The sequence below is a fragment of the Leptinotarsa decemlineata genome, unplaced genomic scaffold (assembly GCF_025532065.1).
Source record: "Leptinotarsa decemlineata unplaced genomic scaffold, Ldec_3_MD MMD2_tig00026314_RagTag_RagTag, whole genome shotgun sequence".
Taxonomy (NCBI): Eukaryota; Metazoa; Arthropoda; class Insecta; order Coleoptera; family Chrysomelidae; genus Leptinotarsa; species Leptinotarsa decemlineata.
In genome coordinates this window covers 9,676,368-9,691,199 of record NW_027412684.1, presented here as the reverse complement: position 1 = coordinate 9,691,199, position 14,832 = coordinate 9,676,368, and the positions used below count along the sequence as shown (strand labels likewise).

Genomic DNA, 14,832 nt, shown 5'->3' with positions numbered 1-14,832 from the left:
ATGATGAAGGGATAGAAGCTGACACAACTGAAGGTGATGGTGCTATGAGGATCGGTATGCGAACACTCAATGTCAGTGAGACACTGGAAGATCCCTTGGATTTGTATTGTGCATTGGATGCATACGTATTGATCAGCACAATAGATGGAGAGAACAAAAAACTATGTTGGTGCTGCTTTCGGTTTTATTCGCATAGAAACAATAATGGAGGGTGGTATGCCCATGTCAACACCCACAACACTGTCTCAATTATGGAAATGGGACAGAATTGGTGTGAAGCTTGCGAGAGGCCACTAACAAACTTCACCCGAGTATCTACATGTATTATATGTAATAATGTCCAACCTGTGGCACAATAACCGTGGACCTACTGGTCAAAAAAAAAAACAACAGCCCTTTTCAGGGCTACATTATTCACACAAACAGTAGTTAGTTGTATTAGTATTCATAGATTATGTGACAAATGAATACTTTGATTAATAAAAGTCTAAGTTGGAAATTTGTTAGTCTTTGAATATCTATACATTATATGACAAATAAATTACTACTTTGACTGAAAAGTCGAAATTTGGAATTTGATAGTCATTGAATATCTATGCATATGATGAGTACTACTTTAAATGAAAGTTGAAGTTGGCATTTGTCAATCATTCATATGCATATAATGATGAATACTTTCACATACATATATTTCGTTTGAGATTATAATGTTAACATAATGTTAACAATGGTATGAATCTGTTTCTGTTTGAAAGTATAATGGTAGCTCTGAAAAGAGCTATTTTTTTATTGTTTCAGTCTTTAATTGTAGCCCTGAAAAGGGCTGTTATTTTTTTATTAATCCATGCAATGATATGGACTAACGCTCCTCATCATCAGAAACAATAATTATGGTATCGTCATCTGAATCAGATGATATACTAATGATATCATCCTCATAGTAGTCATCTGAATCAGATGATATACTCATGATGTCGTCGTCGTCATAATCAGCTGAATCAGATGATATACTAATCACATCATCCGCATTATTATCGTCAACAGCATCTATGTCGTCCTGAATACCTTGTTCCACTCGTTCTGCGAAATCATCAGGAAGATCATAGATTCGCTGCAGAAATTGAGCGAAGGTTGTACTCAAATGATCAGACGTTGAATCTATTTCATGTACTTGGATGGGTCCTGTACTCGACATTGTGGAAGAATGATATAGAACTGGGATTGTTGCTATATTTATATTGGAAGAAATGAAATGGAGGGGGTGAAATGTAGAACAGTGTTTGAGATTCGAAAACATCAAGAATGAAACTCTGAGCGATTATTAGGAGAAATTCTAGTGATTATTATGGAAAAAAAAACTAATAAGAGGGAGAGGAAGGGAGGAAGACACTGCCCCAGCCTCGCAGTGCCTCGTGTACACCAACCAAAAAGTGTGTACTCCGTGGAAGGAAAGGAAAGGAAATGATGGACGAGTAGATGATTATATGTCATCATCGGAATTGAGGACATCATCATCGATTAGGATTGGGGATGGCGGAGGACTATCCTCGATGAGGATAGGGATGGTGGAGGACGTCTAACGTCAAGCTCGTCATCAGCATCATCACCAGAGTCGTCGTCGTCATCATCGTCGTCGTCGCTACTCATTGGGACAATGTCATCATAAGCAGGGTCCCACCATCCGTCAGGATCTGGATATTCCGAGTCATCCAAGTGTCCTTCGTCACTGCCAGTGACATGCTGAACTTGCATCCTGATGTCGTGATCCCGGTATTCGTATGGCGGACTGTGGGGTTCCGTGGTGGAAGAGACAACCTGTACCTGGCTGTTATCCCAGTAATTGAAGTTGTACCCCTGATCCGGGCAGCTATAGGGTTCGGAGGTTGAATCGGGTTCCATCTCGATGCTAGCTGATCAACTGAATGTTTCATCAGATGATTTCTACTTTTATACTTTCGAGAGGGAGTGGGAGAGGAGTGGAACATTGAGTAGGGGTAAATTGTAGTGTGACATAAGACATATTCAATGAGTAGGGGTAAATTGCAAAGTGACATAAGACATATTCAATGAAAGAGATACTTGAATGGATAAAATACAAATGAAATATACTTGTCGATTTCACTATGAAACATGTCTATTTTTTTATTTTTTAAATTTTCTTCACATGAAATTATTTACAAGTGATTAGAGAACACAAAAATTGATGTGAGGTATTTGTCTAGAAGAACTTGGAATTGAAATAAAAAAATAATAATGATAATAAGAGGAAGTGAAGAAAAATGCTCCAACCATCGCATTGTTCAATGTGTACCAAACCAAAAAACAGTGTACACCCTTTATTTCACTTCCTTTTCCTTTATTCAATATAAACTTAACAAATATAAACTTAAAACTACCATAATTAAATACTCCTAACTAACCTAAAACTAATCTTACATTTACACTTCATCTACAAAAAGAGTGTCCATAACTGTCACTACTTTTTTGTACAGCTCTATCGAAGAGGTCTTTGCTTTACACCTTTCCTGCAGAGATGCATAATTCCGATCTATTTCGGCCATTTCCTTTTGGAGTTCCCTCCGTCGGTTATCCATTTCAGCCATTTGTCGCTTCATGGTAACCAACTCGGCCTCGCTAGATCGGGCAGCTCGTTCTGCTTTCTTGCATCTCTGCAGAAAAACACTCATCTTTTCACTAACCTCTCCGATAGGCTGTGGCACCAACACCTCAGGATCCGCCGGTGTCGCTGGCAGCGGTGGTAGTCGCGTCACCAACGGCGACAATATCACCAACTCCGGAGAAGGACTCCTCGGAATTTCCACTGCTGCTGGTGCTGCTGCTGGTGTGGAGGCCCTCTTACGAGAGGTCGAAAAACTACCTGCATAAGGATTAGTCCTATTGCAAGTAGCTCGGTACTTTGAAATAGGACCAACCTTTGCTGCAGGTCGTTGGCAAACCTTCTTCACAGCCCTGACTTCCTCCTCCTCCTCGAATAAGTCAGGGCTAGAAGATCTGCACCTAACTCGCGAACGCGAAGTGGTTGGCTGGTCAACCGTCACCGCTCTCGAAGATGCTGCCTCCTCCTGGTCAGCGGACACCGGCAGAATAGACGCCACAGCATTATTCACCTCCTGTGTATTGGTTGCCATTCTGAAAAAGAAGAAATAATACAAAGTTAGTTGATATAAAAAATAACATTCCTAATTTACTTACTCAAATATCAAGTTGGTCGTTGGAACGTACTGCCTTGTTGTGGAGTGGACTGCTCTCGATGAGATGACTTCTCGAACTGAATGTTGTGGAGTGCTCTCCGGAGGGTATCGACTTCGATGCGTGAGCGGTGGGAAAATGGTGGGAGCGCACATGCGCGATGAGGGTAGGGGTGTACATGCGCAAATGTTGGGAGTCGGGGGGCGGGGCTTCGGGGAGGGGAGGGGCGGGGCTTCGGAAAGGGGGCGGGGCTTCGGAAAGGGGCGGGGTATCCGAAAAGTTGGTGGCGACGGGGGGGGGGGGGGGGGGGGCGTGGCCCTAACGGGCCCCGCCCACTGCCTGGGCTCCGCCCAGGTGGGTGGGGCCTCCGGCCCCAGGTAGGCGGGACATCTGGAGAGACATCTACGCCCTCTTCGCGCGCGCGTTCGTAACATAATATGCAACCGAACACCTAACCTAACGTATTAACGTATTAACGTAACCTAACCTAGTACGCTAACCTACCGCTATGCAACCGAACACCTAACCTATCGTATGTATTAACGTAACCTAACCTAGTACGCTAACCTACCGCTATGCAACCGAACACCTAACCTAACCTAACCTAACCTAACCTAACCTAACCTAACCTAACCTAACCTACAGTAACTATTAACCTAACCTAACGAGGGAATACTAACCTAACACCTAACCTAACGTAAGTATGCAGCTAACCTAACGTAGCTATTAACCTAACCTAACTAGGGAATACATTCACCATGTTGGTTCCATTAATACATCATCAGTTGGTTTTGGTTTTGGTTGTATTATTCTATGATTTGGATTAATGTTCAGTCCTGGATATCCCAGTCCACCTGATGATGATGGCCTGACTTTATAGTTTCTCTCCAAAACTTCTTTATGGTTTTTCTCCAATACTTCAACTCTCTGTTCCAGTACATCATACTTTTTCATTGTAGTCCCTGTTATGTTTGACATAGCATCAAATTTTTTATTTGTAGACGCTGTTATGTCAGACATTTTTATGTCTACATCACTTGTAAGTTTGTCAAATTTACGAGTGAAAGTTATCCGAGCCTCTGCAATTTTATCGTTAAATGCTTGCCGGGCGTCCCGAGCAATATTGCCTATTGTGGATTGTATTGCAGCTTGTAGGGCTAGAAGTATAACTTCCTTTGCTCCATTAATTTCCCCCTCAAGATATGATACAGTTACACAATCACTCTTGTCAATTGGTTCACTTGTATTTTTCAATATTTTCCTTTGCATGTCATAATGACCATCTTTTGTTAATTTAAAACCATTCCCAGGAGGACCTCGAATGACATTACCACCCCATTTTCTTTTTCTACCAAACTTATCGATTGTTTTAGACATTGTGCACTCTACGATGATTCTCTTCAAACTGATATTTCTGTCATTTACATTATACTATATATTGCAGTAATTGATTAGGGAAATAGAAATAATACAAATAAAATTTTAATCATTTTATATTCATTACAGTAATACATATACATACATACATAATACATTAATATCACATTACTTCTATCATATATTATTAATTATAAATGGCTACATAAATATCAATATTGAATTTTCCGGTTTTGAAGATATTGAATGATATTTCAATCATTGATCTCGGCAGATAATAAATTAATCAATTGATCCAATGGAGTCTCCTGAGATTGTGATTGTTGAATAATATTACTTATCCAACGAATGTTCTCATTTGGATCGTTTTCATAAAATTCAATATCATTATGACCCCAAGGAAGAGTGTGGGTAGTATTCGGAATGATAAATCGTTTATCGTCGTGATATGATAATGCAACTTTATTTTTTAATTCAGTATACATATCATGTAACACGCTTCTAAATGAATTCATCTTTCTGAATATCATACCACCTTGTTCGACGATTTTTTGATAATCTTCGCATGTCAATTCATTCTTTATTACAGATCGTTTAACCCCTTTGGCTTTCTTAAATTCACCATCAACAGATTTCACATAATATGCTTTAGCACCTGTACCATAAAAACTCATGATTGGATCATTTGGAAATTCATCTTTGAAGTTACCCAAGACTGAACTTGTTACTGGAATATTGAATTGGTTAACTATACTGTAATTGGATGTATCAAATCTACTTATGTTAGTTTTTATGAATTCATAAAAATTTTCTGTGTTTACTTTAAGAATGAGCGAGTCGGTATCTGTGTAAAGTAAAGAGACATTTTCATCAAAGTGTTGTTTGATGCATCCATAGAAAAAGTCATACATGACTGTTTTAGATAATTCTAATATGGAAAATCCCAAATATAATGGTTTATCGTAATGAACCTTCACTCTACCCAATTGAATGGCAACGAAATTATCAGTGAAAATTGAACAATTTTTGAAATTTGGTTTGGCTATGAGAGTGCTGGCACCTATATTTTTCTTTATATTTTCCCAATGTGTAACGAGTCTAACATCAATTCGATTATCTACATTCTCCATTGTCTTTCCATACACCGCATTATTCATTAGTTTATAGAAATCTTTAACAGATTTGTTGTTAGACCTATTACGCATTTCAGTATTAAGATCTATATAGGGTTTCATCCAGCATGATTGTTTGAATTTCAATACTCTATGTGTATTCATTACAATCAATCCATTTTTGACAGCTTGCTGTAGATTCCTATAATGAACAATATATTTTCTTTTATCATTCAAATTTGGAATTAATTTGGGAATTTTCGATTGTGTACGAGGTGGTATTATTTTTTCGACTAAAAATGGAAGGTCAGAATGTTTATCATGCAACTCTTGTGGATAATGAATGTCCACTTCAAATACATACCCATACGGACTATCAGTACTCACATCCATCACATCGAGATTAAGAATTTCATTTGGTGTCAACCATGTAAATTCACTTGTTGGTAGAGGTTGTGACATACTGTGACCGTATAGATTTGTTGCATCTAAATATGTAATGAATGTGGAAGGTTCGTTGGGATTATAATTGGGTAAAAATCTATTATTTGCTATATGTTTCCTCTCGCTACATTGACTAATTCCACCTCGTATACCTTTTTGAAAAAAGTGAATCATATCAATGTCAGTTAGTAATTCCAATTCAACATTAGTGAACTTCAACATGGCATCCCATGATAATCCAGGTGCAGTGTAATATTGTGCCGGATCTAAGTTATATATCTCTAAACTTGTGGTGCGGAAGTTTTCAAAAATATCACATAGTAGCAATACATCCGACTTCAAATACAAATCAGAGTATTCCCCCAAATTCTGACACTCGAATAAATTCCAAACTTTTCTAGCCCTATCATAATCAGTTTCCGATATATGTTCACAATTGAGTGTGTCATAAAACTGATTTTTTGTCGGAAGTAATGGATAATTCAATTTGTCAATGTCATCAACAAAACTATATGGAAATACACCTTTCTGTCTCATCAAATTGAATTTCTCAATTTGTGGGAAATGTTTGTGCATCTCCAAACATTGATCGGAGGTCAAGTTTGCACCCAACTTCTCCAACGAATTAGTCATAAATTTATAACTATCGATAAATCTCATTTTGAGATAATTCTTCCTAACCACACCATCTTTATCGGTATAGCTGTGTGTGAAGAGATGCTTCGTGAAAGATATATATTTCTCTTTAGTTTGCGGGATAACATCAACTTTCTCTTTATTCCTATACAATTCTTTTATGAATAAATGACAATCATAACCACTTAAATTATGAAAAATGATAGGTATGAAGTTTGGTATTTTGAAATTTAAATTACATTTCGAGTGAGCGGCATGTGATCTTTTCTTTCCTGTGACATGACAATGATCTCTTACTTTGACTTCACCATCAGTAAATGCTTTATTACATATACCACAAGTTCTGGCTGCAGCAAACTGTTCTTCTTCTTCGTCAGTTTGTGTATCCATCGGTTTAGGGTTTCTGAGATGATTTTCATGTATCTCTTTCAAATCATCTTCAATGCTACTCACAAATTTCTGAGCTGCATCTACACCCCTATATGTAACAAATTTTGACAAATCATCATTATATGAACACTTTATCAAATAAGCAAATGAATATGGGGCATGTTTGAATGTTTTAATCGTGTATGAACTTTCAGGATTTGGCTCATTCACATGAATCGGTTTAAGCACTGATTCAAAATCAGCATACACTACAAATGGCACCCTCATTTGCCTCTCAAAGTTTTCAAACATTAGTTTATTTTCCGCAACCATTCTACCATATTTATTGATCTTTAAATTAGTAGTTGGTGTTGTGGTACTAATGTGATTACAATCATACATATTATGACGTAAAAGCAATCTCTCATCAGAAAAATATATCAAACATCCGTCACAAAAATATTTTTTCTGTCTATGAGCTGATAGTTGATTAGAAACTAATCTTGAAAGATCTTTGATCCAACAATAGTGACCATTACCGGAGTCATCAGTTATAAACAACAAATTGACATGTCTCCGGAGTCTTCTCTGTGAGTATCGCAATGGACCAATCACTTCATACTTCATTTTACCCTTCTCAAATGTACTCTCTAAACCGTAAACATTAATTGAAATATCATTCCTATCTTCGAATATTTCGATACTCTTATTATTAACTTTAACCGGAAAATCCATACCTGTGACATCTAAAACAGTGGAAAAATGTGGATATGACGTAAGTTCGGACACTCGACTATCTGCAGGATATAATGCTGATGTTATAGCCCAAGCAAAACAATATTGATCTTCATTACGAACATTCACAACAGCTTTCTTCCATTGAATACATTGAGGCAGCTTCACATATGAACGTCCTTCCAGTGGACTGTATTTATTAATGTTGACCTCGAGAAACAATATTTTTTCACAAGTCCAACCTGAATTATAAAAAAAAAAATATTACTATTCAATCTTATTGAAATTTTTAAAAAATAAATACCTGAGTCGCGATCCTGGAACTCAGTCGTTTGAGCCACAATTACATCACGGAATCCATCAAAAACAGCATTCAAATCTGAAGATTGGTCCACTATTTTATTTTGGGAATTAAATGACTTCGTGTCCCTCGAATCATCAGTCTGAAGAATATAATTCCCAAAAACTTCCATATTCACCTTGATGCTTTTATGGATCCTGATGGCTGATTCCAGTAATTCAATGACCTTCTGCCTAATCTTATTGAAAAATGACATGTAGTCACTGGTTACAATCGAACTCTCCACCCTGTATGTAGCAATGCGGCAATTGAATGCATTCGTTATAATTTGAACACCGTCAGACAATTGAACACATGCATTATTTTTATGACTCATGGTTCTTCGGTGAGAATTCACTTGGCTCATAGGAATTGTCACATTACAACAATTGCACGTATACATAGGTGTTGCATTATCCACTCTCACCCGTTTCACTGCAGGCCCTCCTTGGCAACTCTGGAGCTGATGCCGACGAAGATTATCACTACGAGTGAAAGATTTACCACAGTCACAGGAATACATTTTATATAATAGTTCTCACTAACTCACTTGATGTAAACTGACATAGCCAACACTCGTACGCTTCTTAAATACACTCTGATAGGACCCGTCAAGACGTCATAGCCAACCCCACTTCTCAACTACATGCGCCAAGATTACCTCCCAACTGAATGCGATAACAGATGTCGATATACGAGCAAGCAGTGGTCGTTGCGGTCTCGGAGAGGGTAGACGCTAGGCAAACGGTCCTCGGCTGCCGTTGTGTCACCATCGATAGCGGGGCTAGAGCGACCTTCATCGCTTCGGGAGAGGTGAGGGCAGACCGATGAATACGCATTACTCTGCCACACGTCGTGGAGTGAACATGTCGCTCTCTAGCCGTTGAACGGTTATTGCTGTGACGTCACTCCACTACTAACTTGGTGCCCTAACACCGATGGAGCATTTACTACTTGGAGGATCTTCGAAGTATGCAGACGTATGTTTGTACATAGACAAACAAGCACATGATGAAACCCTGTACCGTGCATTCTCCTACACACACACACACACATAAACACACAAAATCTCATATGAAAAAAAAAATCTGAACGATCCATGCACCAGACACTTCAAGGTCACAACGCCTTGACTTCACTGCACAACAAAAAAACTTCACCAAACAACAACCAATAAAAAAAGCAATTAATACGTCATAGTGGTGGGGGGAGGCCGAGAATCAGCTGTAAACAACTACTATGGTACCACACCTGTGGTATCCTAAATTAATTTTACAATTTTCCTTATCTATTGATTATACTGAATGTCCTCATGTAATCTATATATATATATATATATATATATATATATATATATATATATATATATATATATATATCTATATATATATATAAAGGAGTTTTTAATCGGACATAGCACTCAAGGAAGTGGCAAACCATAGACACGTGTTTCGGGCTTTTGGTCCATCATCAGTATGGTGCAGCCAAGTGTAAGGATGGGCAACACTTGGTTACCAAAAGATAGAAATACAAATGCAGGGGAGGTGCATTTGCCCGAAACACGTGTCTATGGTTTGCCACTTCCTTGAGTGCTATGTCCGATTAAAAACTCCTTTATCTATATCAAGACACTCGATAACCGATGATGCAACTAATTTTCTTTTATTTTCAGTATTTCAATATTAAATTTTACAAAAAGGATTCGAAGCTTTATACCTTCTATTAATCATCTGCGAGCGCTTCCGACAGTTGGTAGTACGGTCATCTTCAAGGCACTCCTCAAACTCAAACAAGGTTTGAGGAGTGAAGAACTAGAGGAGTGAGAACTAGATCTCTATGAGAGTGTAGAAATGAGTGAACATAATAGTATTATGATCAACGATGATGGACTAATAACAAATCTACAATAACCAATAACAATACTACACCCAAGGCTCCAAACAGTACATAACAAATGTAGGTATATCAATGAATAAAACCCATTCATTATTATAACTATTTATTGATTAAATCATGTGTCAACTACCCTCACCATATATATAACAACCTTCATTCAAAAAACTCCAAGTGGGTTTTGAGTTTTCGAAATGTTCCTATAATATCACGAGTTATTTGGATTTTAAAATCAATATTCAATACAAAATATATTTCATGTGGACACTGTGTTGAGCAACGATATGTCCATACCGTAACATAAACGTGAAGTTCAGTCTCTGACATTGAATTGAAATGATAAATAAAACAGGTGAGATCCTTTTTTCAGAATCTTCCATTTCATTTTTTGAAAATCTTCCAGTTTTTATTCAAGTAGGAATGTTAATTTCATCTCCATTGAATTTGATACTGATGTCATTCCAATTCGGCAAATATTTCAGAGACGAATCATAACACAAAGACAGGAAAGTTTAGAGGAAACATACATAACCCACTGTCGACATACCCTCCTCTTCCTCTAGGGAAATTACGAAGATTTCAGTACCCCGCTTTTGCCCGTCTGAAATCATTATCCAAAATGAACTTAACAAAGCGTGATTGCAAAACGAGCAGAATGGGAATCAGGTGCTTCAAACTTTGTTAGGGATCCCATAATACGTCCTGTACAATACAAACACTGATCTTCCCGTACAGAATTGAGGGAAAGGTGCACCGAATAAAACAAAACACTGGAATCTCTTGAATTATTAACTGTCACTGCAGGGATGCCTCATTTCAGAAGTGGGTATTAAAGATATTAAGAACAATCGTTTTAATTAGTGATATTTCATGAGGTGAAACAATATCTGAGTATTGTGAATTTATGTAGTCTGTCAGATTCAATTTATGAAGGAATTTCTGTTCGGTATCCCTGGAATGAAGTCTTCTGGAAATGTCTTTGCTGAGTTACAAATGATATTGAATTGGAGGGTGGAGGGCTACCTCTTGAAAATCTCCGTACGTACATTGGAATTATGTTTCCTTCAAATGCAGTGCTACAGGGCTTTGAAACAACAATTTTCAATTCTCATCTAAGATCACAACTGATCTGAAAAATCCAGTACGTCATAAAATGGTCTTCTTTCAAACGGAACTGAAAAAGGCTAAGTCAAACATTCATCAACCAAAAACATCTTTCGATATAAATTCTTCTTTCGTAGAGTAGTCCAAACATCTATATTGATACACGCCTGAACCGATTTGAGAAGAGGGATATCAACTGATTACCCCAGTTGGGGTAATCGAAGCAAACTTCCATCGAATGAAACATGCCGAATACTAGAATTTCCACACATTCTCCATTGACACATGTAAATCTGAAGATGGTGTAGACCTTTCTACCAGTCTCCAATTCTCTTTTCCATTTGAACTTCCCCTAGGAAGCACAGTTTTCACTGGGGACTGAAAAAATAGTACAGTACAAAGGAAAGAGCAACACCACAAAATACCAGCGTGGTTCAAACAGAACTGGCTGATATTTCAATCGCCACAAAAGGAATAACTAGGAAAGAAATTTCTGGCAAAAACATAACAATCTGCACTGAAAGTCGACAAGCCATATTAGCCTTGAACAGACAACGTGTTACCTCAGGGCTAGTACTAGAGTGAGACCAAGATTCAGCAAAAGCCTCGGTAGATAATAACATTATCCTGAGGTGGGTTAAAGAGCATGGCCGTAGTGAAGGTAATCGCATTGACGACTCTTCAACCAAGAAAGCGGCTGGAACAAAAATTTTAGGACCCAGTGACACCTACGGCCTGATGACTTTGACTAGTGCGGAACTAGCCAAACGTCACACCCATGCTCCATCACTGAAGAGATGGGATGGAATCAAAGGATGCATCCTTACCAGGATCACCCTTGGCGACCCTGGGAAGCTGGTGCGGAGAATTATCTACACTTTGGAGTAGAGTTTCTGACTGACAACTGTCAACTAAAAAAACACCTCCATAGTATGGGGCTAGTGGACACACCTCTATACTGTATGAGTGTACAGGAAGATGAAGCAGTGAGGCATGTCTGATGCGAGTGTTATCGTCAATAAGAGAGTGTGTGTTCATCGGGGTTTGGCCTAAATCTGCCGATATAAAGGAGATGTCTCCTAGTGACCTGTCCACCTTCCTGGAAAGGACAGGATGGACGATGACCTAGGAGAACAACTTCCCGGGAGGATGTACAATGGGTCACATGTGGCCTAAGTGCTACACTCACTCTCCCTACTCTACAGATATAGAGAGAACATTCTGGTGTTTTAGGAAAAATCTCAAACAAGTATCGAATTTTTTCAAATTTCATTAAATATTCTCCATTAATTTTGTTAAAAAAATTATTCGCATTTCTCAAGTTTTCCCGAAATTCCATCAAGTTACTGAAAATAATTTTCTAGGAATGTTGCGAGAGTTCAAATTATGGCAGAATATCGCTTGCGTAGAAAGATTTCGATGTTTACAGAAAAAATATTACCAGTTGAATGGTCAGAAATTGCGGAAAAATATATTTTCTTCACATAATCGAAGAAAATGTCCATGATTAGAACAGTTGAAACTGTCAAGGTCAATTAAAACTGATGATCTACCATAGTCGACACTTGAAATAATTTTTCGGCCATTATCGAGGTGGAACTGTCAATTATGAGAAAAATAATCTTTGACGCTCTGGTCTTTCCCTATCGAAGACAAACCTTGTTCATGCGAAGTAAGCTGTGGTGAGAAAAGATAACAATGAAAAATTCAGTTTGTGACGAAAACGTCTCTTTTGAAGTCACTCACGATGACCCATTTGATTTCCCACCTATGGTACGAAACTTCAGAGGGTGATGATTCGTTAGATCATTAAAAAAAGAGTTCTTGTGAACATAAGCAATTAGCTGCTCCATTTCTGAGATACAGGGCGTTGAAGTTTGAAACAAAACGGTATTTACAAAATATCATGAGTATCCTTATACCAATTTGGTTCAAACTACAGTTATTTGAAGTGATCAGGCGCTCATTCAGCCTTAACTAGATTGAAATTGTTAGGTCCAGAGGAGTCTTAGTGGGTACCACAGCCAACAATATTGGGAATGAAAAGTACCTACGACACTGACTTGTTGTAGTTTCATATTTAAGTTATTCAATTAAAAATACAACTTTTTCGTCGGTTGTGTTTCCTTCATAGCTAGCTTCATATTTAGCACTTTGCATATCATGAACACCTGCTTTGAAAACCAGCTGACAGTGATATTATTGCCATATCAGTGGAAGTAATAGTTGTCAATTAGCAGTGATTCCATCAAGAATAATTTTGCTAACGCTGTATGGCTGGCATGCAGATTTATGATTTAGCAAATGGAAATTCTGAAGATGCACGGATAATTCACCAGGATAGATACCTTAACTGAATATTGTATGCAAGATTATGTAAAACTAGGAGTTTCAATATAGATGCAGGTGGTGGAAGACATGAAACTAACAACGCCAGAACTAGAAGAAGCTTTACTTGATGCGATTGAAGAAAATCCTTCAAATAGTACCAGGAAGATTGAACTGCAGCTGAGAGTCCGCCTAAATTCGTATGGAAAAGAAAAGAAACCTCTCATATACCCATATCACATTCAGCGCTCTCAGGCTGTACTCCCTCGGAATTTTCACCCAATATTATTGTTTTGCAGGTGTCTGATTCATACGATGCCACACAATAATAATTTTTCGGCCAATATTTCATTTACGGATGAAGCAAATTTTTCACATTACCATTTTTGGGCCGATGAAAATCCCCACGTTATTAGAGAAAGTCATTTTCAGCACAACTTTCGCTGAACGTTTGACTAGGCCCATTTTTTCTACCAGCAAGATCAACAGGTGAATTCTAAATGGACTTTTTGTGGAATCGTTTATCCATTCTGTTAGATGAAGTGCAGCTACTCATGAAAGGAAACATGTGGTTGATGCACGACGGAGCTTAAGCTCAGCTCAGTGTTCTTGCTCGTCAGCATCAAGACATCACCTACCCCAATCGCTGTATTGGACTTGCAGGACCGAAAAATTGATAAGCTCGAAGTTCTGATATGAATCCTCTAGACTATTATTTATAGGGTCACGTGAAAGTTCTTGTTTATGAAACTCCTATACTAGATGTGAATGACTTAAGGAATCGAATATTCGACAATTGAAATATCATAAGGAGTACTCCAGGTATTTTTGAACATGTCAGACAATCAATGACAAATCGATTGCAGTCTTGTACTTTATCAGAAGATGGTCATTTTGCTCAATAACTTCAAGGTCGAAATTGTTTATAATTTAGTTTTGCTTTCAATTTTATGTTGTCCATGGATAGTTTTGAGAAGTAATTTTTTTTCACGAAAACAAAGATTGATATGAAAAAAACACAAAGGACAAAAAAGTTGTATTTTGAATGCTGATTCTGAAAGAATATAAAACTACAAAAAAGTCAGAGGCGTTTTTTTCTTCCATATTGTTGACTCTGGTGCCCATTGAGACGCCACTGGTCCTAATAATTTCAATCTAATCAGGACTAAATAAGGGCCTTACTACTTCAAATAACTGTAGCAAATTTCAACCCAATCGGTGTAAGAATATTTATGATATTTCATAAATACCGTTTTATTTTTAACTTCAATGCCCTGAAACTCC

General features: G+C 37.7%; 1 protein-coding gene across 1 annotated transcript; it reads right to left on the bottom strand.

Annotated features, from left to right (window-relative positions):
• Positions 1-1,534: 1,534 nt before the first annotated feature.
• LOC141485203 (uncharacterized) lies at positions 1,535-9,454 on the bottom strand. Its single transcript, XM_074181464.1, has 2 exons — positions 3,214-9,454; positions 1,535-3,150 (listed from the first exon to the last, which is right to left on the bottom strand). Exons 1-2 carry the CDS (start codon positions 3,642-3,644, stop codon positions 2,439-2,441), a joined length of 1,143 nt encoding a protein of 380 aa, XP_074037565.1. The 5' UTR covers positions 3,645-9,454; the 3' UTR covers positions 1,535-2,438.
• Positions 9,455-14,832: the final 5,378 nt, after the last annotated feature.